The following is a 23,715-nucleotide window of genomic DNA, read 5'->3' on the forward strand; positions in this document are numbered from 1 at the left end:
TTGTGGTTATTGCCTAAGAATTGTTTCTTGTATATAGTTACTTTTAGTGTTCAGCCCTTTAGTTTGTTTTCTTGAGTACCATGTTAATGTAATAAATTGAACCAACGAGTCAAGGTTCTATAATTGATTGACTCTAACGATAGAAAATGTTTAGAGTGAAATGAAAGGTGCCACTTGAACTTTCTTTATAATCTACTTTGTTAAAGACCTTAATAGATTAAAACGTGATACATACATTTCATTTTGGGAGCTGATCAAACGCTTTGAATTAACCTGTTGCTTTTGTATCTCCTGCTATTTCCTTTATCCTTCATTTTCAGGTAAATCTAATCCTTGGTAATATTTTAGTGAAGAAGAAAATGTTGGCTCAAAATATGTTTATTTACATTTAATACTAAATTTCATTAATATGCTTTTTTTTTTAACCTCTTGAAAGTGCAGGCTATCAGACTGAGTTACAAGTTTCTTTTTGTACTACTTTGAAAGCGATGATGAAGTCCCTCAATAGCTTGTTTGATTATTAGATTTTTTTTTTCACCTTTGTATAGCCGCCAACAATAGTATGCAGCATCTGCAAAAAAGATGGCCATTCAAAAAATGATTGCCCAGAGGATTTCAGGAAAATTGATTTAAAACCTCTACCACCAATGACAAATCGGTTTCGGGAAATACTTGATTTAGTATGTAAAAGATGTTTTGGTAAGTCTTTTATTACTAGAGCTACTTACTGAGACTAGGTTATTTCTTTAATTTTGAATATTTGTTTATTTTTTTACTTGAAAATAGTTTGCTTACATTTTGTTTGAGTAGAGTTTCTAAATAGTTTAGACACCCAACCACATGTATTTATTAACTGCCTACTAAATGCCAAAGGGAATGCAGAGTCCATAGTGTTGCTTTTAAGGTGCCTTAGACTCTAGATTTGTACTTGTAGTTTGGTGGTCACTAAATATATGTGGCTATTTTAATTAACTAAAATAAAAAGTTCAGTTCCTCAGTTGAACTAGCACACCTCAAGTACTGATGTGTATAGGCCTGCATGTAGCTGCTACATGTGGCTAGTGGCTACTGCGTTGGACAGTCTGGTTAGAGAACTTTGCTATCATTGCAGTTTTCTTGCACAGTGTTGCTCTAAATGGATGTATAAGACGTGTATGAAACTTGCCATAATTGGAAGCAGGATGTGTTACCTTTTGTAGTAGTGGTAAACAAAATGCAGTTGAAATGCAATTAATTTTTAAGTGGAGTAGATCAGAGAAGTTGGAATTAATGATGTGACATTTGAGATGGAATGCATTTTCAGACATAGGAAATTATTCATAAAAACATAGAGTGTATACTTTGTTTGGGATAATAATGATCTTACATTTAGTAGAGTAAAGGTAATAGTGGGAGATAAGGCTGTATTTGAGTAAAGCCTTACATGCCATTTTCAACAAACATTTATTGTGTACCTGGAGTAAACTTTCACTCGGCCAACATTTTTTAAGTACTTGCTGTGTTCCAGGTAAGATCAAGTTTCTGATGTCATAACATTTAGTTCTCCATTGTAATCTCCCCCTTCTTCTCTTCCCTGTCTTCATCTTCTGCCACACAACTACTTATCTGCTTTTTGTCACTATAGATTAATTTTAATTTTTCTACAGTTCTGGGTAAATAGAATCACATGGAATGTGTTCTTTTTTTTTTTTGGTGAAGGGATCTGGCTTCTTTCACTTAGCATAATTATTTTGAGATTCATCTGTGTTGTGGTCTTGTAGTGTATATCATTGGTTCATTCTTTTTTATTGCTAAGTTGTGTTCTGTTGTGTGTATGCGTGCATACTTAGTCACTTCAGTTATATCCAACTCTGTGCGACCATATGGACTGTAGCCTGCCATGCTCCTCTGTCCATGGAATTCTCTAGGCAAGAATACTGGAGTGGTTGCCATGCCCTCCTCCAGACATAAGAGACGTGGGTTCAGTCCCTGGGGGATCTTCCTGACCCAGGGAGTGAACCTGGATTTCCTGCTTTGCAGGTGGATTCTTTACTGCTGAGCCACCAGGGAAACCTCTGTGTTAGGTGACTGTACCACATTTTGTTTAACATTCACCTGTTGATGAATATTTTGTTTGTTTCTAAAGTCTGGCTATTATAACTAAATCTCCTGTGCACATTCATATATGAGTCTTAAGTATGGACATATACTATAATTTCTTTTGGATAAATAGCCAGGAGTTGAAAGGCTGAACCATGGCACTTTCTTCCTTAGCAACTTAATTAAGGTAGACGTTACTACATTTTTTTTCATTGCATTTGTTTTCATTTATTGTTGTTTATCTCAGTATAGACTCATGTTTTATATTTTGGGATATAATCCAATGCTACTACTTAATCCAATACTACTATTTTTGTTGCCCAAGTTGTTCCAGATTTTGGCTTTTGGGAGTGCTTTCGTTTGACTCCTGTGATCCTTTGATACTCCCTTCAGTGTGTGGAGTTTTTGCTGTTAGTTTCTTCCTTTGTAGTTTATCACTTCCTTACTTTCTGGCCCTGAAAGATACTTCAGGATCATCATGTAAATTTCTGCTCCAGTCCTAGAATTAGACATTTTCCCAAAGAGCCCTATGGTTCCTTTATTGGAGAATGCTATTAGAAACCAAGATCTGGGTGTTAGAGTGCTTGTTATTACTGGGTGGTGGTGTTTCTAGATCCTCTCCAAGCAAGAAAATTTGTGTGTATAGTAACCCATGTATGTACACATATTTATAAATATTTCTCTGTGACCATCTTAACCTTTATCAAGCTAAGGAGGAGTTTGTACTGATGTCTCCAACTCTAATACATTACCATGTGGCTCTTTCTAGCCTCCTTTTCCTGCTTATCTGTAAATCTCCAACTCTTAACAGGGAGAAACCTGGCTCCCACTATGTGCCACCCATTTATTTAATTGCTCCATTTAAGTACACATGTATAGCATTATCAGAACTATTATCCTCTACCCCAGTGGGAAGCAATTTTATCAATTAGAGTACAATGCTTATGTGCAGTTCCTTTAACCTTTAGTCTTAAAGATTCCACTTATTTTTGAAGTTATTTAGATTAGTACTGTTTCCCCCCACTCCCTTGAGTGAAGTTTTCTTATACATTTATAACACAGCAGGATTCTTTTGCTATAGACTACATTCCATCCTGAGATTCCCTGACCTCCTAGATGATTTTTTAAAATTTGCATACCATAAAGTTGACTCTTTCTTTGTACTGCAAAGTTCTGTGGGTATTTACAAGTGCATCATGTCATGCATTACCATTAGAGTATCTACAGAACAGTTTCTCCACTCTTAAAAAAAAATCACCTGTATTTCAGCTATTCAGCTTGCAACCATTGATGCTGCATTTGTTTTTCAAAAGCTGAATATTAGTTTAATTCTTTACCATATTGACTCTTTGAGTCTAGAGGAGGAAATAGGAAAAAAAGACTATTCTTAAGGAGTGTGTGGTTTTATTTGGAAAAATAAATAAGATGAATATAAATGAAATCATTGGAAAACTGAAAGTATAAACTGACAAGTGGTTTGGAGAACAAAGGAAATTCAGTTAAGGAGAGGTCATTGAAGGCTATGATTGGTCAGAGCAGCTTATAAGGAAGATAGGAGTCTTGACCAGGCATTTGAGGGAACTGCTAGATTTAATTGAATTGGGTATCGAGTGTAACTATGAGAATAGTCTTAATAGAAGGGAAGAAAACAGCCTGTATACAGGAGAGAGTGGATTATAAGACAAAATATTAAATAATTTGTAGAAGAAACTATATCTTGTAGCTGTTTCATAGGGAGAATGATCATGTGAAATATACATAGATCTATAAAATTATTTTTAAGCACTTTCTCTGCACCTTCCTTACCAGTAACATTTATGATTTTAGTGTCAGAAACGTCAACAAATTATGAAGAAAAATAAAATTTTTAGGGTAAAAAATTGAAAATGTTTTCAGATTTCATTTTCCTTACTTTTCTTTTTCCTTTTTTTTTTTTTTTTTTTAACTTAGATGAATTGTCACCACCTTTTTCTGAACAACACAACAGGGAACAAATTTTAATTGGCTTGGAAAAGTTTATTCAAAAAGAATATGATGGTATGTTGTATGTCAAAATTGATTGCTTTCATTATTGTAGTCACCTGGTTTGAGTTTCATTCATATGTATAAAAGTGTTTATTGCTTCATTCATTTGTTTGAAAGTATATTGCATGTTAAGTGTCAGATACTATTCAAGTTGCTGGGGATACAGTGCTAATAAAAGAGGTGAAGCTTGCTTTCATTAAGCTTATATTATTAAGAGGGGTGACAGATAATCAACTGACAAGTAAATAACACAATGTCAGGAAATATAAATACTAGTAAATACAGAGGTTAAAAGGATAGTGAAGAGTTATTATGGTAGTTATCTTTGGTAAGGTGACACTTGAGCAAAACCGTGAATAATATGAAGGAGCAAGTCACTATGAATACTTAAGGAGAGAACATTCTAAAAAGGAGGAAGGATTATTAAGTGCAAATATATCATGACTGAATTATGTTTGACATGCTTGAAAGTCAATGTGACTTGAATGTGTGAAGTAGATTGTTTAGAAAATTTAGGTCAGAAAGTTAACCTAGAGTTTGGATAATGAGTCTTACAGATGTTGGGAAGAAGGACTTTAAATTTTATTTTGAATGTCTCATGAGAAGCTTACGTGTTAAGACCTGATCTGAAAGAATAGAGTACAGGTCCATAAGGATAGAAGCAAACAGAACATTTAGAAAGCTGTTGCATAAGTTCAGATGAGACATAATAGTGATTTGAAAGAGTCAGTGAGAAACAAATTGAAGATATATTTTGAATGTAGAGTCAACAGGATTTGTTGATGCAATACGTGTTAGATGTGAGAAAAAGAAAGGAGTCAAGGACAGTTTGAAAGATTTTCATTCACTTGTTGGGTGGTGCTATTTAACTGAGATAACAAAAAATATCAAGAGCAGGTTTTGGGCATGGGGTAAAGCATCAAGAATTCTATGGTCATATATTTTAGAAAAGGATAAAGAGTTGATATATAATCAGAATGAACTTATATCTTTACAAGGTGATCTGTTTTGTACTACAAGATTCTAGTTTTTAATTATATTTTGTTAGTGTATATTGACCAAATCTAAGTTCCTATTATATTAAATCCATGCACATTTTTATCTGCTGATGAATGTAGGTTCTTGTATGTCTCTCAGCTGTCACTGATTTCAAGTAGGGCCTCAGAACTGAATGGGAGGATTAAGTTTTGAAAATACAGAATTTGTTATCTAAATGTGCAGGCTATAAGAATTAATAGGGAGAATAGTCCAATCCTGGTAAGCCACAGCTTGTTTGAAGTCGCAACTGTTACTGAGTGACACTGAGCATGAAGGAGATGGTAAGAATAAATGTCGACATCCTAGGAATCAGTGAACGAAAATGGATGGGAATGGGTGAATTTGATTCAGATGACCATTATATCTACTCCTGTGGGCAAGAATTTCATAGAAGAAACGGAATAGCCCCCATAATCAACAAAAGGGTCCCGAAATACAGTACTTGGGTACAAGGTCAAAAATGACAGAATAATCTTGGTTTCTTTCCAAAGGAAGCCATTCAACATCACAGTAATCCAAGTCTATGCCCCACCACCGATGCTGAAGAAGCTGAAGTTGATCAGTTCTATGAATACCTAGAAGACCTCCTAGAACTAACACCTAAAAAAGATATTCTATTCATTATCAGGGATTGAAATGCAAAAGTAGAAAGTCAAGATATACCTGGAATAACAGGCAAGTTTGGCCTTGGAGAACAAAATGAAGCAGGGCAAAGGTTAACTGAATTCTGCCAAGAAAATGCATTTAGTCATAGCAAATACCCTTTTTCAACAACACAAGAGATGACTTTACACATGGACATCACCAAATGGTCAATACTGAAATCAAATAGATTACATTCTTTGTAGCCAAAGATGGAGAAGCTGTATTCAGTCAGCAAAAAAAAAAAAAAAGACAAGACCTGGAGCTGACTATGGTTCAGATCATCAGCTTCTCTAGCAAGATTCAGGCTTAAACTAAAGAAAACCGGGAAAAACACTAGGCCAGCCAGATATGACTTAAATCCCATATGAATTCACAGAGGTAGCGAATAGATTCAAGGGATTAGATTTAGTTAACAGTGTACCTGAAGAATTATGGACAGAGGTCCGTAATATTGTACAGGAGGTAGTGAACAAAACCATGCCAAAGAAAAAGAAAAGCAAGAAGCCAAAGTGGTTATCTGAGGAAGCTTTGCAAAGAACGAAGAGAAGTGAAAAGCAAAGGAGAGAGTGAAAGGTACATCCAATTAAACGCAGAGTTCCAAAAAATAGCTGGAAGAGACAAGAAAGCCTTCTTCAATCAACAGTGCTTAATAATAGAAGAAAACAACAAAAGGGGAAAGACTAAAGATCTCCTTAGGAAAATTGGAAACGTCAAGGGAACATTCTGCCCAAAGATGGGCACAGTAAAAGATAAAAATGGTAGAGACCTTTAGTAGATGCTGAAGAGATCAAGAAGACATGGAAAGAATACACTGAGGAACTGTGTAAAAAAGATCTCAAAAGAACCGAATTACTATGATGGTGTGATTAGTCACCCAGAATGAGACATTCTGGAGTGCAAAGTCAGGTGGGCCTTAAGAAGCACTGCTGTTAATAAAACTAGTGGATGCAATGAAATTCTAGCAGAACTAGTCATATCCCTAAAGGATGATGCCATCAAGGTTTTGCATTTATTATGTCAGCAGATCTGGAAGCCAAGCAGTGGCCACAGGACTGGAAAAGGTCAATCCTCATCCCAGTTCCCAAGAATAATAGTACCAAAGAATGTGCTCACCATTGGACAGTTGCACTCATCTCCCATGCTAGTATGCTCGTGCTTAAAATCGTGCATGCTAGGCTTCAGCACTATGTGAACCAAGAACTTCAGATGTCTAGGCTGGGTTTAGGAAAGGAAGAGGAACTAGAGATCAAATTGCCAACATTTGCTGGATTATAGAGAAAGCAAGGGAATTTCAGGAAAACATCTATCTCTTGTTTCATTGACTACACTAAAGCCTTTGACTGTGTGGATCATGACAAACTGTGGAAAGCTCTTTGAGAGATAGGAATACCAAACCATCTTACCTGTCACCTGAGAAACCTGTATGCAGGTCAAGAAGCAACAGTTAGAGCCCTATATGGAACAACTGATTGGTTCAAAATTGAGAAAGGATTGAAGGACTGTCTGCTATCACCCTGTTTGTTTAACCTATATGCTGAAACATCATGAGAAATGCCAGGCAGATGAGTTACAAGTTGGAATCAAGATAGGTGGGAGAAACATCAACAACCTCAGATATGTGGATGATACCATTCTAATGGCAGAAAGTGAAGAGGAACTAAAGAGCCTCTTGATGAGGGTGAAGGAGGAGAGTGAAAGAGCTGGCTTAAAACTAAATATTAAAAAACTAAGATCGTGGCATCTGGCCCCACTACTTCATGGAAAAGGTGGAAGTAGTGACAGATTTCCTCTTCATGGGCTCTAAAATCACTGCAGATGGTGACTGTAGCCATGAAATCAGAAGACGATTACTTCTTGGCAAGAAAGTGATGACAAACCTAGACAGTGTGTTGAAAAGCAGAGACATTACTCTGGCAACAGAGGTCCATATAATAAAGGCTATGGTCTTCCCAGTGGTTATGTACGGTTGTGAGAGCTGAACTGTAAAGAAGGCAGAACACCAAAGAATTGATGCCTTTGAACTATGGTGCTGGAGAAGACTCGTGAAAGTCCTTTGGACAGCAAGGAGATCAAACCAGTCAACCTTAAGGGAGATCAACCTTGAATATTTACTGGAAGGACCGATGTTGAAATTGAAGCTCAGGTATTTTGGCCATCTGGTACAAACAGCCGACTCATTGGAAAAGTCCCTGGTGCTGGGAAAGATTGAGGGCAGAAGGAGAAGCTTCTAGGTGTCAGAGGATGAGATGGCTGGATGGCATCACTGATGCAATGAACATGAACTTGGGCAAACTCTGGGAGATGATGAGGGACAGGGAGACCTGGCGTGCTGCAATCCATGGGGTTGCAAAGAATCGGACACAACTGGGCGACTGAACAACAACAAAGCATGAAGGAATAACCCTATTATAATTTATATCAAATGGATTAATCCCTCACTTTTAGAGAAGGATTAATCCTATATACTGAGGTGATGGTTGTTATTTGAATTGTGCCCTAAAAAAAACCAGTTTATTTCCAAGAACTAAATCTCTAAATGTTGATTTTAACTATTGGTATTGATGTTGAAAATGAATAAAAGTAGATGAATTTATGAGATAGTTAAGTTGGAAGAAACTAAAGGACTTGGTAAGAGTTTGGATGTGGAAGTTGAGAAGTGTTAAGAACCACATGTTTATTTCTGGTGTAGACAGCTGAGTAGATGATGATCCTCTTTGCTGAGAAACAGGGATTATAGGAATAATAGTAGATTTGAGGTGAAGCTGCTAGTTTAGTTTGGACATGTTGAATTTATGACGTCTGTGGAAAAATGGAAAAAGCAGTTTGACACATAGGTGTAGGATTTTGGTTAGAACATTTGGACTTTAGGTGAGTGTTTTGGAATTTTTCAGTACATTTGCCAGTGGTAGGTAATTTAAGCTGTGGAATTGGATAAGATCATCCTGTGGTAGGCCATTAGTAGTTAATAGAAGATTTGTCTTTCCTGGTAATGATACAACTTTTGACTTTTGTTTTCCTTTACTTAGAAAAGGCAAGATTGTGCTTATTTGGCTCTTCTAAGAATGGATTTGGATTTCGTGATAGTGATTTGGATATTTGTATGACACTTGAAGGCCACGAAAACGCAGAGGTAAGAGTTATTTAGTGTTTGGAAAGGGATGTGGAAGTTTATTTTCTTCCAGTGATGAATCTGCTTTTAATTTTGTACATAGAATTAAAAAAATGTATGAAATCATTCTTTGTATAAATATATTAGCAGTAGCAGTGTTTGAAATGTAAAAGCATTAGCATTATCATTTTAAAAGACATTCAAGTATTTGAGTAAATATACTGTTTAAGTGATTTTATGATGCAAAAACCATGTCACCAATAATTACAAGTGCTTTTCAATGAATTTTTGAAGAAAATATGCCATAGAGTTGGAATTTTTTTCTTTAGAGCCAATGAGGAAATGTTGCTTTAGTTTGGGTAGGGAACATTGATCTCACTTATACTATCTTTTCATATCTCCTCTGTTAGGTTATGTCTCTGTATCACTAAAGATAGAAAATAAAGGTGGACATTTAATTTATAAATGGATTGTGTTCTGCAAGTTAATTATGATTTGGGGGCACTCAAAGCACATTTTTTTTTTTTATAGAAGAATTGTTATAAATGATGTGTTCTAGGATAGCTTTTAGAAACTCATTTTGGGGTGGGAAGGGGAACTAACATTTGAGTCCCCAGTATACACTTTTACATACATTTCTCATTTCACTCTTAAAACCACCTTCGAGGTAGATAATTTCCCCCATTTTACAGATGAGGAAACTGAGGCTTTGAGAGATAAACTGACTTGCTCAAGTTCACACAGCTAGTAAATGTTGGAGCCGGGATTCGTACCCAGGTCTGTCTGTCTCCAGAGTTCATGCTCTTTCTGTTGTATCCCACTGCTTCTCTATAATTTATTTAACCCATAATGTAGTTGAAATATAGTACTAATAGTACTGTAGAACCTAACCACTACTTTCTGAGATTGAAAGCTTTCTGAGTTGCACCATGAGATGCCAGGAGCAAACCTTCCCCCCAGAGCAGTCTCAGCAGTGGGAGTGGGTACTTATGTTTTCCTTCTTTGTGTACCAGGCCTCAACAGTGGGAATAAGATTGTCCAAACTCCATAAAGAAAGAGACTGAATGGACAGGAAAGAAGTGTCCCAGGCCTTCCTAGCAACAACTAGAAAAGGAGGGTATCCCTGTAGTTGCTTGTTTCTTTACCAGCATAGCTGTTGGGATTTATGTTTCCAATTCAGGGACTGCTTGCAAGATTGGGGTGAGGCCGAGCTTCTGGCATCTTTAGTGGTGTCAGTATACCCTCTGTTGTATTATAAAAGAATTCAGCAAAATAGTGTATCTGTGAAATAGCTTTTTCCAAAAAAAATTTCATTGTTAAAACCAAAGAAAAGATGGCAGTGATGCCTGGTAGATGCTTATTTCTTGTCCCAAGAAATTGCTTCTGGTGTTAGTATCTTTTTGTTCTATAAATAAACTGAAAAGTTGTAAATTTTTTAGTTCTCTTTAACTAACTTATACTCAATGGCATCTACTTGGGAAGATGACATTCTGAAGGGCAGAATTCCCTCTTCCATTCTGAAGGGCAGACATTAAGGGAATAGGAAATGGTTTTTACCCGGGGAGGAGGTTAGAGTTTTAGATCTCTTCTATGTAAAATTTAATAATCAGACCTCTAATCACTAAGGGTTTGTATATTGTATAGTGTCTGTGGTATTCACACGGGAAAGTTGAAACAATGAAAAATACTAAATTTTTTTTCAGATGAGCCATAATTGAAACTTTTAATTTAGCATAAATTGTATTTTTGTATAATAAAAATAACATCTTTTATTATGGATTAATTCTAAAGATTCCCTTGAAATCCTCAGGTTAAGCTGTAGTGGCTCCTCTTTTCTTGTAGCTAAAAAGAACATTTTGGGGATATGCAAAAGCAATTTTAGTAGTAGGTATAGGCATTGAGCTTAATCCAGTTAATTTATGCCATTATCTTCCTGTTCCTTATATTATGATTATTGTTACCGTATCAGCTTTGCTGTCTAGTTTTTGAATAACCAACACATTTAAATTGGCAGAGGTAGGAGGTTTTTTTGGAAGAAGTAGGTATTGGTAATGGTAGGATTATTTTTCTTCTCCTCATCAACATACAATCATAAATGACAGACTTAAAGTGCAACTGTGTACGAAGTACGTTGCTGAATGCTTTACATAGGTGTCTCATGTAATATTCCAGATACTTTATAGAGTATGAGTTTATGATTATCTTGATTTTATAAAATAGTAGTATGACACAGAGAGGTTAAGGATCTGGTCAAAGTCATACATCTAGTCAGTACTTAGGTTCAAGATTTGAATCCAAGTTTGTCTAAATTTAGAGTCTGTTCTTAATCACTATACTGTTTTGCCTTTACCAAATCCGTCTCTGGTTGTTTATCGGTGTATTTTAAAACATTATTCTCCTGTTTTTGTGCTTCTCAAACTATAATGCGGATTTGAATTACCTGGAGATGTTGTTACTATGCAGATTATGATTTAGTAGACAGCAGTGGGGGTTTAGATTCTGCATTTCCATGGACACTGCAGGTCTATGGACCCATGTTCTTTGACCAGCGAGGTTATGTAGACCTTCTGGCTGGAGATTTTATATGCTAGTATTAAATGTCTAGATTAAAATAGAATTTGTACAAGGCCAAATTAAGTCAGACAGACTTAACTTGTTTATTTATTAACTTGATTATTTATTTTTGTTTTTTAGAAATTAAATTGTAAGGAAATAATTGAAAATTTGGCGAAAATTCTTAAGAGACATCCAGGTATGAACTTTAAAACAAAAGAATTTTTTTTAGTTTTATGAAAATTGTTTAACCTAGTAAAGTTTTGTTTTTTTTAATTAGGTTTAAGAAACATTTTGCCTATAACTACTGCCAAAGTGCCTATAGTAAAATTTGAACACAGGCGAAGTGGTTTAGAAGGTGATATCAGTTTATATAATACGTTGGTAAGTTTCACTGTCTGTAAAGACCCAGGTATGTTTAGAGTTGTCATTTTAAAAGTTTACAGATCACTGACTATACCTCTATGTTTAAAACTTATGAATGTGAGCAGTATAAGGGAAAAAATTTTATTGATCATTTTAACATTTCCTTCAGATTGAAGGTTAGTTTTTGCTTGACTCACATACAGGTATTTTAAGTTTAACATCTGTTTGGACTTTATTATATCTTTTTATCTGATCTGTAAGTTTAATTTTAGCAAATTTAAGTGCTTTCAAATATGTAATTTATTTTTCAGGCTCAGCATAACACAAGAATGCTAGCTACATATGCAGCTATTGATCCTAGAGTACAGTACTTGGGATATACAATGAAAGTATTTGCTAAGGTATTTGTGGTCCACTTTGTTATAATACTTACATTAAGATAAAACATACTGATGTCAGACTTGTGAAAAATGTTTTCTCAGTTTTCTTTACCTGCGCTTTTAAGAAGAGACTGTCAATATTAATTGGTTTAAAAGTATACCTGTTAGACTAGGGTGATTCTTAGTTTTTTTCCTGTGTTTGCTGTATTGTCAAGGGTAAATTCTAGTAAATTTCTCATAGTATAATTTCTCAGTGCATGGTTTTCAGCCCCAGGCTTGAGGTGAGAGTTGGCATGCAAAGCTATAAAGCTCTGGATTAGGAGATCTGGCTTTTGGATTTAGTTTGGTCGCTCAGTCATGTCTGACTCTTTGCAACCCCATGGACTGCAGCACGCCAGGCTTCCCTGTCCATCACCAGCTCCCAGAGCTGGCTCAAACTCATTTGGATTTAGTGGAAAGCAATACCAATAAAACCTAAGTTTTTCTCTGTTATCACACTTAAAATACTCAATTATGTTTTCTTGGTTGTTCTACTCTATGTATAAACTCCATGAGGATTGAGGCCTCTGTATCTTTATTTCAGTGTAATGTCTGCTTTTTGCTTTGGCTCGATCCCTTCATTCTTTCTGGAGTTATTTCTCCACTGATCTCCAGTAGCATATTGGGCGCCTACTGCCCTGGGGAGTTCCTCTTTCAGTGTCCTATCATTTTGCCTTCTCATACTGTTCATGGGGTTCTCAAGGCAAGAATACTGAAGTGGTTTGCCATTCCCTTCTCCAGTGGACCACATTCTGTCAGACCTCTTCACCATGACCGACAGTCTTGGGTGGCCCCACACAGCATGGCTTAGTTTCATTGAGTTAGACAAGACTGTGGTCCTGTGATCAGATTGGCTAGTTTTCTGTGATTATGGTTTTAGTGTGTCTGCCCTGTGATGCTCTCTTGCAACACCTACTGTCTTACTTGGGTTTCTCTTACCTTGGACGTGGGGTATCTCTTCACGGCTGCTCCAGCAAAGCGCAGCCACTGCTCCTTACCTTGGACGAGGGGTATCTTCTCACGGCTGCCCCTCCTGACCTTGAATGTGGAGTAACTCCTCTCGGCCCTCCTGCGCCCACGCAGCAGCTGCTCCTTGGAGGTGGGGTAGTTCCTCTCGGCCGCCGCCCCTGACCTTGGGAGTGGGGAAGCTCCTCTCGGCCACCGCTTCTGCACTATCGCAGCCTGGTGCTCTCAGTCGCTATCCCTGACCTTGGGCGAGGGGTAGCTCCTCACAGCCATGCTTCTGCGTGGTCCGTTGCAGCCGGCGCGCTGCATAGGAACCTGGAATGTTAGGTCCATGAACCAAGGCAAATTGGAAGTGGTCAAATAGGAGATGGCAAGAGTGAACGCTGACATTCTAGGAATCAGCTAACTAAAATGGACTGGAATGGGTGAATTTAACTCAGATGACCATTATATCTACTACTGATGACCATTATATCTACTACTGTGGGCAGGAATCCCTTAGAAGAAATGGAGTAGCCATCATAGTCAACAAAAGAGTCTGAAATGCAGTACTTGGATGCAGTCTCAAAAATGACAGAATGATCTCTATTCATTTCCAAGGCAAACCATTCAATATCACGGTAATCCAAGCCTATGCCCTAACCAGTAACACTGAAGAAGCTGAAGTTGAACGGTTCTATGAAGACCTACAAGCCCTTTTAGAACTAACACCCAAAAAAGATGTCCTTTTCATTATAGGGGAATGGAATGCAAAAGTAGGAAGTCAAGAAACACCTGGAGTAAAGGCAAATTTGGCCTTGGAGTACAGAATGAATCAGGGCAAAGGCTAATAGAGTTTTGCAAAGAGAACGCACTGGTCATAGCAAACACCCTCTTCCAACAACACAAGAGAGACTCTACACATGGACATCACCAGATGGTCGACACCAAAATCAGATTGATTATGTTCTTTGCAGCCAAAGACGGAGAAGCTCGATACAGTCAGCAAAAACAAGACCGGGAGCTGACTGTGGCTCAGATCATGAACTCCTTATTGCCAAATTCAGACTTAAATTGAAGAAAGTAGGGAAAAACCACTAGACCATTCAGGTATGACCTAAATCAAATCCCTTACGATTATACAGTGGAAGTGAGAAATAAATTTAAGGGACCAGATCTGATAGACAGAGAGCCTGATGAACTATGGACGGAGGTTCATGACATTGTACAGGAGACAGGGATCAAGACCATCCCCATGGAAAAGAAATGCAAAAAGGCAAAATGGTTGTCTGAGGAGACCTTACAAATAGCTGTGAAACGAAGAGAAGCGAAAAGCAAAGGAAAAAACAAAAGATATTCCCATTTGAATGCAGAGTTCCAAAGAATAGCCAGGAGAGATAAGAAAGCCTTCCTCAGTGATCAATGCAAAGAAATAGAGGGAAAAAACAGAATGGGAAAGACTAGAGATCTCGTCAAGAAAATTAGAGATACCAAGGGAACATTTCATGCAAAGATGGGTTCACTAAAGGACAGAAATGGTATGGACCTAACAGGAGCAGAAGATACTAAGAAGAGGTGGCAAGAATACACAGAAGAACTGTACAAAAAAGATCTTCATGACCCAGATAACCACAATGGTGTGATCACTCACCTAGAGCCAGACATCCTGGAATGTGAAGTCAAGTGGGCCTTAGAAAGCATCACTACGAACAAAGCTAGTGGAGGGTGATGGAATTCCAGTTGAGCTATTTCACATCCTGAAAGATGATGCTGTGAAAGTGCTGCACTCAGTATGGCAGAAAATTTGGAAAACTCAGCAGTGGCCACAGGACTGGAAAAGGTCAGTTTTCATTCCAATCCCTAAGAAAGGCAATGCCAAAGAATGCTCACACTACCGCACAGCTGCACTCATCTCACACGCTAGTAAAGTAATGCTCAAAATTCTCCAAGCCAGGCTTCAGCAATACGTGAACCTAGAATTTCCAGATGTTCAAGCTGGTTTTAGAAAAGGCAGAGGAACCAGAGATCAAATTGCCAATATCCACTGGATCATCGAAAAAGCAAGAGAGTTCCAGAAAAACATCTATTTCTGCTTTATTGACTATGCCAAAGCCTTTGACTGTGTGGATCGCAATAAACTGTGGAAAATTCTGAAGGAGATGGGAATACCAGACCACCTGACCTGCCTCTTGAGAAATCTGTATACTGGTCAGGAAGCAACAGTTAGAACTGGACATGGAACAACAGACTGGTTCCAAATAGGAAAAGGAGTATGTCAAGGCTGTATATTGTCACCCTGCTTATTTAACTGATATGCAGAGTACATCATGAGAAACGCTGCGCTTGAAGAAGCACAAGTTGGAATCAAGATTGCTGGGAGAAATATCAATAACCTCAGATATGCAGATGACACCACCCTTATGGCAGAAAGTGAAGAGGAACTAAAAAGCCTCTTGATGAAAGTGAAAGAGGAGAGTGAAAAAGTTGGCTTAAAGCTCAACATTCAGAAAACTGAGATCATGGCATCTGGTCCTATTACTTCATGGCAAATAGATGGGGAGACAGTGGAAGCAGTGTCAGACTTTATTTTTGGGGGCTCCAAAATCACTGCAGATAGTGATTGCAGCCATGAAATTAAAAGACACTTACTCCTTAAAAGGAAAGTTATGACCAACCTAAGTAAGCGGAGACATTACTTTGCCAACAAAGGTCTGTCTAGTCTAGGCTATGGTTTTTCCAGTGGTCATGAATGGATGTGAGAGTTGGACTGTGAAGAAAGCTGAGCACTGAAACATTGATGCTTTTGAACTATGGTGTTGGAGAAGACTCTTGAGAGTCCCTTGGACTACAAGGAGATCCAGCCAGTCCATCCTGAAGGAGATAAGTCCTGGGTGTTCATTGGAAGGACTGATGCTGAAGCTGAAACTCCAATACTTTGGTGACCTCATGCGAGGAGTTGACTCGTTGGAAAAGACCCTGACGCTGGGAGGGATCGGGGGTAGGAGGAGAAGGGGACAACAGAGGATGAGATGGCTGGATGGCATCACCGACTCGATGGGCATGAGTTTGAGTAAACTCCGGGAGTTGGTGATGGGCAGGGAGGCCTGGCATGCTGCGATTCATGGGGTCGCAAAGAATCGGACACGACTGAGTGGCTGAACTGAACTGAGCTGAACGTCTGCTTTATGGGTAGCTGCTCAGTAAATAGTTAATTTTGTAAATGTGTTGGTGGAACGGTTTTAGTAGGGGAGTGACTCAGTTACATTTTCATTTCATAAAGCCCATTCTTCCAGAAGGGAGACATATTTGTTTAAATATTCCTATACGTGTCTTTATGGACAGTAAGTCATCTTACAACAGGAGGGCGTCCAGCGACAATAGTACAGGTCATATTCAGTACAGTTAGTCTTCTATGTTCATCTCACCAAATAACTCCAATATGACAGATCCTCACTCTCGTGGCGTTTTGGTAATGAAATCATGTGGTTCATGGCAGAGAAATCATTCTTCTCCCTCCCTTTATGTCAGAAAATCTCCCTTCCCTATCTGTCTCCTAACCAGCCATTGCCTCTTGTTAGAGGCAAACAGTGTTAAACATTCCTCTGTATCCTTCCATAAATATATTATTCCAGTACAAGCAAATATATACATTTCCTACCTCTTTTTTTTATTATGGATATAATATACTGAAAACATTGTTTTGTATTTTGCTTTTTTAACTGAGCAATAGATATTGGAAATTATTTCCTATTAGTATACTAAAGGTTTCCTTGTTGTTCTTTTTTAAATGGTTACATACTATTCCATTGTGTGGATAGTCATCAGTTTTTTAAACCTGTATTTTACTGATGAGCTTTTAAGTTCTTTCTCATATTTTGCTATTAAAATAGTGCTACAATAAAAATCTTAGTTATTTCATGTGTTTTTGGCATATTTACAGGATAACTTCTTAGAATAGAATTGATACATTAAAGGAGATATGCTTTTGTAATTTTGATATTGTCAAATTATTCTTCATAAAATTTATACTGATATATACTCTAATCTGTAATGTGTAAGAGTGCCTATTTACCCATACCCTCTGTAACAGTTTATTTTTGAACTTTTGGGTATTTGACAGTTAGATGAGTTTAAAAATGTTGCTTTAAGGTAGCCAATACTTGTGAATGGAATAAGATTCTGAAGTTTTATTTTCAATCATTATGTTTTTTCAGCGATGTGACATTGGGGATGCTTCTAGGGGAAGTTTATCTTCATATGCTTATATCCTTATGGTGCTGTACTTTCTGCAGCAGAGAAAACCACCTGTTATCCCAGTTCTACAAGAGGTAAGTGTTTAAGAAAACTATAAAGTCATTTCTTGTGACAACAATAGATCTAAATATAGTAAATCATGCTCAGTTCATGAGATCATGAGGGATTTTTCTGTCATTAATGGCCTAAGTTTTCTTCTTCCACTAATGGTATAATCAAATAATGAACCTTTTGGGAAAGTTTATTATGGGAGAATATAGACTACTGAAAGAATATTCGAGGAATAGAACTATTGAATACCTTTTGCAACGTTTTTGTATTTTACAGTCTTAGAATGCTGCCAGTGATTATGAAGTTTGTAACCATTCAAAAACTTATACAGTCTCTCAGATGAAAATACATAGTTTCTTCTTTCCAGAGTATTTTCCCTCCTTGTGCTTGGCAATGAAGCTTGATTTTGTTGAAAGTTGAAAGTGTTAGTCACTCAGTCTCGTCCAACTCCTTGCAACTCCGTGGTCTGTCCATGGAATTCTCCAGGCAAGAATACTGGAGTTGCCATTTCCTTCTCCAGGGGATCCTCCCATCTCAGGGATCCAACCCGGGTCTTCCTGCATTGCAGGCAGATTCTTGAGAAGGGAAGCCTGAAGTTTAATTTATTCCTGTATATATTTTGGTCAACTTTGTGAATTTTGATTGAGGAAAAAATTCAAGGAAATTCTTTCTTATCTCTGTAAGGTCATGTCAGTTGTATTAAGCATAAGACTGTACATCGAAAGAAACATACTCATATTTACTCAGATTTGGTGACTCATAGAGGCTTGTTATAGCCCATTTATACTCTCTAAAAGAGAACCAAAAGAATTCTTAATCATCCATCTGTTCCTCCTCTTTCTTGGCACAAAGTGAATATGCAAGCATTGGGGTGGATCAAAGTCTAATTTCTTAGAAAGGTGGTTATTTTGAGGTAGGCAATAACCATCAGAATTATTTGGAAAATCACATATTCTCATCACATAAACTTTGATCATCATAGCAAAGAAGTATATTGCAAAATAATAAGCCATATTGTGTGCCAGATGGCCTTAGTAAGTTTTTTAAAGTTCTAATGAATGCCATGTGATTTTAATAGCATTTCCTTCCCTCTTTTAAACAAAGAGTGGGAGAGAAAAAATTTAAATATCCTTTTCTAATAGAAAAGTTTAAGTTGCTTGAATCTATGTTGAGTGATGTTTATTTTTTACCAAGTTTGTTCACTATAGAATATTTAAAATTTTGCATGAATTAGTTAAGCCTGCCAAAGCCAAGGTTTTTCTCTATATTAGTCTAATTCTTGTTAAGGCTTTAAATTTGGAGATCTTATGCATAATTGCCCCAGTAATATTATAGCTGCCATTTGCTATACTTTGCTATGCCTTTGATAGAATACTGCGATTAACCCAAATGGAACGCAAATTTTGTTTTCATTGTGGTCTCTGTTCTCTCATTATGTTACCTGTGGATGAGGAACTATTGAGGCAGCATGATATAATGGAAAGACCATGATATAATGGGCAGACCATGATTTTGGAGTCAGAGTTAATTGATCTGAATCCTGATTTTAACATGTAGCCTTCAGTAAGCTGCCTGACTACCACTAGTCTTAATTTTATCTTCTGTAAAAATGTAATAATAGTAGTATTATTTCAGTGTTGATATAAGGAACAGAGACAGCAAATGCTTTTGAATGTAGTAGATGCTTAAGTAGGAGTTTATAAATGGTGGTTGCTTTTATTATTACTTTTATTATTATTAGCAGCTTTATTAATATTATTATTGGAAAATTGTAGGTAGGATTGCTGTAGCCAACTTCAAGAACTGTTCCATTATCTGCTTAACAGACAGTGATTGATGAAATGAGAGACAGTCCATGGAATGTTTTCCATCATAATGAACTCTGATTGTGGGGGGCTTTGTGATACATATGAACTGATGATAAATGGATTTTTGCTTCTGGCCTTTTTTGCTTGTCATGTGGGACCCCATTGTCCATTGCTCTGGCATCATTTAAGTATTGATCATTGGCATCGATCAACTTTTGAGGGTAAGGATATGTTTAATGAAGCTGATGATCTTTGACTCCATTTGTAACTGAACTTAGACTTAAGTGACTGGGTATAATAAATAAGGCTCTGCTAAGAGTGTTACTCATGATCAACAATACAGAATTCTTAAGGTCAAAGGAGCTTTCCTAGGCAAGATGATTTTGCTATATTCTAGCAATCATTGTAAGTAAAAGTAAATTTTCACATAAAAATTAATATCAAGAGAAGATTAGGGAGTGTTAGTCACAATTGATATTATGAACTATGTTTTTTTAGCTTCTGTCAGCTTAAAAATTGAAATTAAATGGATGAACCTTGAGGACATTATGCTAAGTGAAATGAGCCAGTCACAAAAGGACAAATACTATATGATTCCATTTATAGGAGGTACCTAGGGTAGTCAGATACATGGAGACAGAAAGTAGAATGATGGTTGCCAGGGCTGGAGAGAGAGAGGCATGGGAAACTATTGTTTAATAGGTTCAGAGTTTCATTTGTATAAGATGAGAAAAATTCTGTGGATGGAGAATGGTGATGGTAGCACAGTGATGTGAATGTACTTAATGCCACTGAACTGTACTCTTAAAAATGCTTGAAGATGATAAGCTTTATGTGTATTTTACCACAACTAAAAAATTACAGTTTAAATATTCCAGTAGATATTAAAATATCAAACTACAAAATAAGAAAGACTTGTTTGGTGAGGTTTTAGAGGGAAGACTTGAGTGCTTGAGTAGAGGATGATTGGTATTGAGAGAAAGAAAAAGAAACAAAGAAGGTGGGGCCTTCTTTGGCGACCCAGTGGAAAAGACTCCACGCTCCCAATGTAGGGGGCCCAGGTTCTGTCCCTAGGAGGGGAACTAGATCCTATGCTGTAACTTGGTGTTTGCATGCCAAAACTAAAGATCCCACATGCCACAACTAAGACCCGATGTAGCCAAATAAATGATAAATTTTTAAGAAAAGAAACAGAAGGTAAATGTGTTTTATGTGTGTGTGTGTGTGTGTGTGTGTGTGTTTAAGAGAAAGAGAGGACAATATTAGTACTTCTAAGGGCTGAAACAGAGTGAAAAGTTAGGCACTATGAAATAGTTCATTAAAACAGGTGGCAAATCAGTGATTAAAGGTTTTCCAGAGCCCTCAGGTTCACTTTACTGTGTTATTAGTCAACGTGATTGGGTTTGGATGTTGGTTATTTCTCAAAACTAGGAATCTGTTGAAATAATCAAGGTCTAAAGAGGCAGCTTGTGTAATAAATAGCCTTAATCTATGAAGGCAAATGTTATATTTTGGCCTTTTTGAAACTTTTTTTTCTTCCTTGAGTGTAGGATCCCATGTCTCTTATTTTAGATATTAATAATTGTAATTGCTGGACTTTCTCTTTTTTGATTTATGGAATGTTGGAATTTATGCTAGATGATTCTTGGTAACTGTTTAAATTATATGTAAATACTAAAAAGCCAGGTATTAGATTAGGTCCCTGGAAACCTGACCTTTATGTAAAAACATGCTTACAGAGTAAATATATTCATCCAACAGACATGTATTACGTATTCTCTATATGGCAGGCTTTGATGTAGTAGGAATTTTGGCTCTAGATGTCAGTTATAGTCCTTGCCCACAAGGAACTTAAACCTAAGAGTAAAACTAGAGGGACAGACATGCAGTTAGTTTTATAATTAACTGTCTCATTTAAAATGGAAGGAGTCATGGGGAGCACCTTATCTAGTGGTTTTAAAGTATATTTTGATAAGCTCTGTGCTTAGTCAGATTGCTCAGTCATGCCTGACTCTTAGCGACCCCATGAACAATAGCCCACCAGGCTCCTCTGTCCATGGGGATTCTCCAGGCAAGAATACTGGAGTGGGTTGCCATGCCCTCCTCCAGAGGATTTTCCCAACCCAGGGATCTAACCCAGGTCTTCCACATTGCAGGCAGTTTCTTTACCATCTGAGCCACCAGGGAAGCCTGACAAGCTCTATGAGCTCTTTAAAGTGTGTGTGAGGAGTGGAGGAAGGGAAAGATAGGCTGTGATTTTCTCCACTCAGGCTTTTATCAGAGTACCTCTGTTTTACTATTGAACTTCCAAGAAGAATCCATTTTAGGAAGGGATTCTAACAGTTTGAAAGAAAAATAAAATTTGAAAACAACTGACCTAATTAGTCTAACTCTTTTTTTTCCCATTGGGAAAACTGAGGATTTGGAAGGATAAGTGTCTTGTCCAGAATTATTACTTGGCAGGACTAAAACTAGAAATGAGGTCTGCTGACTCTGCACTTATCCCAGCTTTTTACTTTATTCCAGCTCTTTCTTAAAGCTCCTGTAAGAAATAAGTCTCAAAATTGCTTATAGAGATCAGTTGTACCTGTACAATCATCTTAGGAAATTCTTCTAGTAGAATAGCATTATTTTCCCCCCTTTCCTTAGGACAGAGAATTACTATTCATAATTAATCATGAAGATTTCACAATATTTATCAAAATGTCAAGAAAAGCTATCTAATATTCTATTAAAAAAGAATCAGTGTCCAGACCCTTTTCAGCCTCATCTGATACAGATAACTGATTAAAGGTACTAGAGCTATTCCCCACACCAGTTTCTTTGATTTCCTTTAAGGTTTACAGTCAATGAGTATTATCTCTTATGGATTTCTGCATCTGTGATCCTTTGATGAAGATGCCATTTTCATTTATTTTTTCTTTAGTTTTACTTAATTAAACTTGGGCTGGCTGTGTTTGATAGACCAAATAGACAATATCAGATGGATCATTTGGAGAGTCTGATGCTCTCGAGACATCCTTTCCAGCTTTGGTCTTTCAGATACGTTTTACTCATTTTCATTAATAACTTGACATCAAATTATATCATCTCGACATGTTCCTTTTGGAATAAATATTCCAATATGTCTATTATATGTAAATTCTAAAATGATGTGAAGGTATTTAGGCTTTGAGTTGGATGATTTGAAATCTAATAATAAAATTGATTTTCTTAATACAGATCTTTGATGGAAAACAGATTCCACAGAGAATGGTTGATGGATGGAATGCTTTTTTCTTTGATAAAACAGAAGAACTGGTAATTTCTTCATAGTTTTTATGTTGTGGAATGTTCACTAATACATGTTAGGATTTGCATAATTTAATAATTTTACTTGGATTTGGGATCTGTATTTTGGATAAGTATAGATATGTCACTCTCTTTTTTTTCTCACCTTAGAAAAAACGTTTACCTTCACTTGGAAAGAACACAGAAACATTAGGAGAGCTTTGGTTGGGACTGCTTCGCTTCTATACTGAAGAATTTGATTTCAAAGAATATGTAATTAGCATTCGGCAGAAAAAACTGTTGACAACTTTTGAGAAGCAGTGGACCTCCAAATGTATTGCCATTGAAGGTAATCATTCAGCTGATATTAATTCAGGAACAAAACAAAGCAAAACAAGACAAAAGGCAGAATTTTAAAAATTTATTTATTTTTAATTGAATAATAATTGCTTTATAATATTGCTTTGGTTTCTGCCATACATCAACATGAATTAACCATAGGTATATATATGTCCCCTCCCTCTTGAACCTTCCTCCCACCTCTCACTCTTCCCACCCTGCTAGGTTGTTACAGAACCTGAGTTTGAGTTCTCTGAGTCATATAGCAAATTTCCTCTGAAAAGCTAGAATTTTATTTGGCCAATGAAATTGAGAGGGAAACTGAAACCCATTAGAATTTGGGAGATATTTCTTCTTCTTTTTTTTAATTAGTTTCCATCCTTTAATCTGTAATTATAAAAAAATAATTTCTGACTGGTTTGTGTTGCTTAGTATTAGACTCTAGTTATGGTTACTAAGTATATTTGTGTTACAATGAGCTTCTTCATTAAAGAATAAAATGTTTCTTTTCTAGACCCTTTTGATTTGAATCATAACCTTGGTGCTGGAGTTTCTAGAAAAAGTAAGTTTTAAATATAGAAATACCCTGCTTTTAAAGCTCTTACACCTTAAGGTCTGGATCTTCATTGTTTTTCTTCTTTCTTCAATAGTGACCAATTTCATCATGAAAGCATTTATCAATGGAAGGAAACTTTTTGGTACCCCTTTTTACCCACTCATTGGCAGAGAAGCTGTAAGTTTACATAATTCGAATTCTGAGTCTTTTCTGTTTTTCTATAGAACTTTCTTTGTAGTACAAGAAACCTAATCCTGT

The 23,715-nt window shown here is 36.7% G+C and overlaps 1 protein-coding gene across 9 annotated transcripts in view; it reads left to right on the forward strand.

The window, feature by feature from the left end:
* TUT4 (terminal uridylyl transferase 4) overlaps positions 1-23,715 on the forward strand; it is a 129,983-nt gene that overhangs the window by 83,025 nt on the left and 23,243 nt on the right. For all 9 annotated transcript variants that reach the window (XM_043878795.1, XM_043878790.1, XM_043878798.1 and 6 more), the window contains exons 14-24: positions 549-699; positions 4,030-4,116; positions 8,814-8,917; positions 11,591-11,648; positions 11,730-11,833; positions 12,127-12,216; positions 17,394-17,507; positions 22,515-22,592; positions 22,734-22,911; positions 23,416-23,463; positions 23,552-23,634. In XM_043878795.1, coding sequence (XP_043734730.1) covers positions 549-699; positions 4,030-4,116; positions 8,814-8,917; positions 11,591-11,648; positions 11,730-11,833; positions 12,127-12,216; positions 17,394-17,507; positions 22,515-22,592; positions 22,734-22,911; positions 23,416-23,463; positions 23,552-23,634 — 1,095 coding nt within the window. The remainder of the gene's footprint in view (positions 1-548; positions 700-4,029; positions 4,117-8,813; positions 8,918-11,590; positions 11,649-11,729; positions 11,834-12,126; positions 12,217-17,393; positions 17,508-22,514; positions 22,593-22,733; positions 22,912-23,415; positions 23,464-23,551; positions 23,635-23,715) is intronic.

The sequence above is a fragment of the Cervus elaphus genome, chromosome 20, assembly GCF_910594005.1.
Source record: "Cervus elaphus chromosome 20, mCerEla1.1, whole genome shotgun sequence".
NCBI classification, from domain to species: Eukaryota; Metazoa; Chordata; class Mammalia; order Artiodactyla; family Cervidae; genus Cervus; species Cervus elaphus.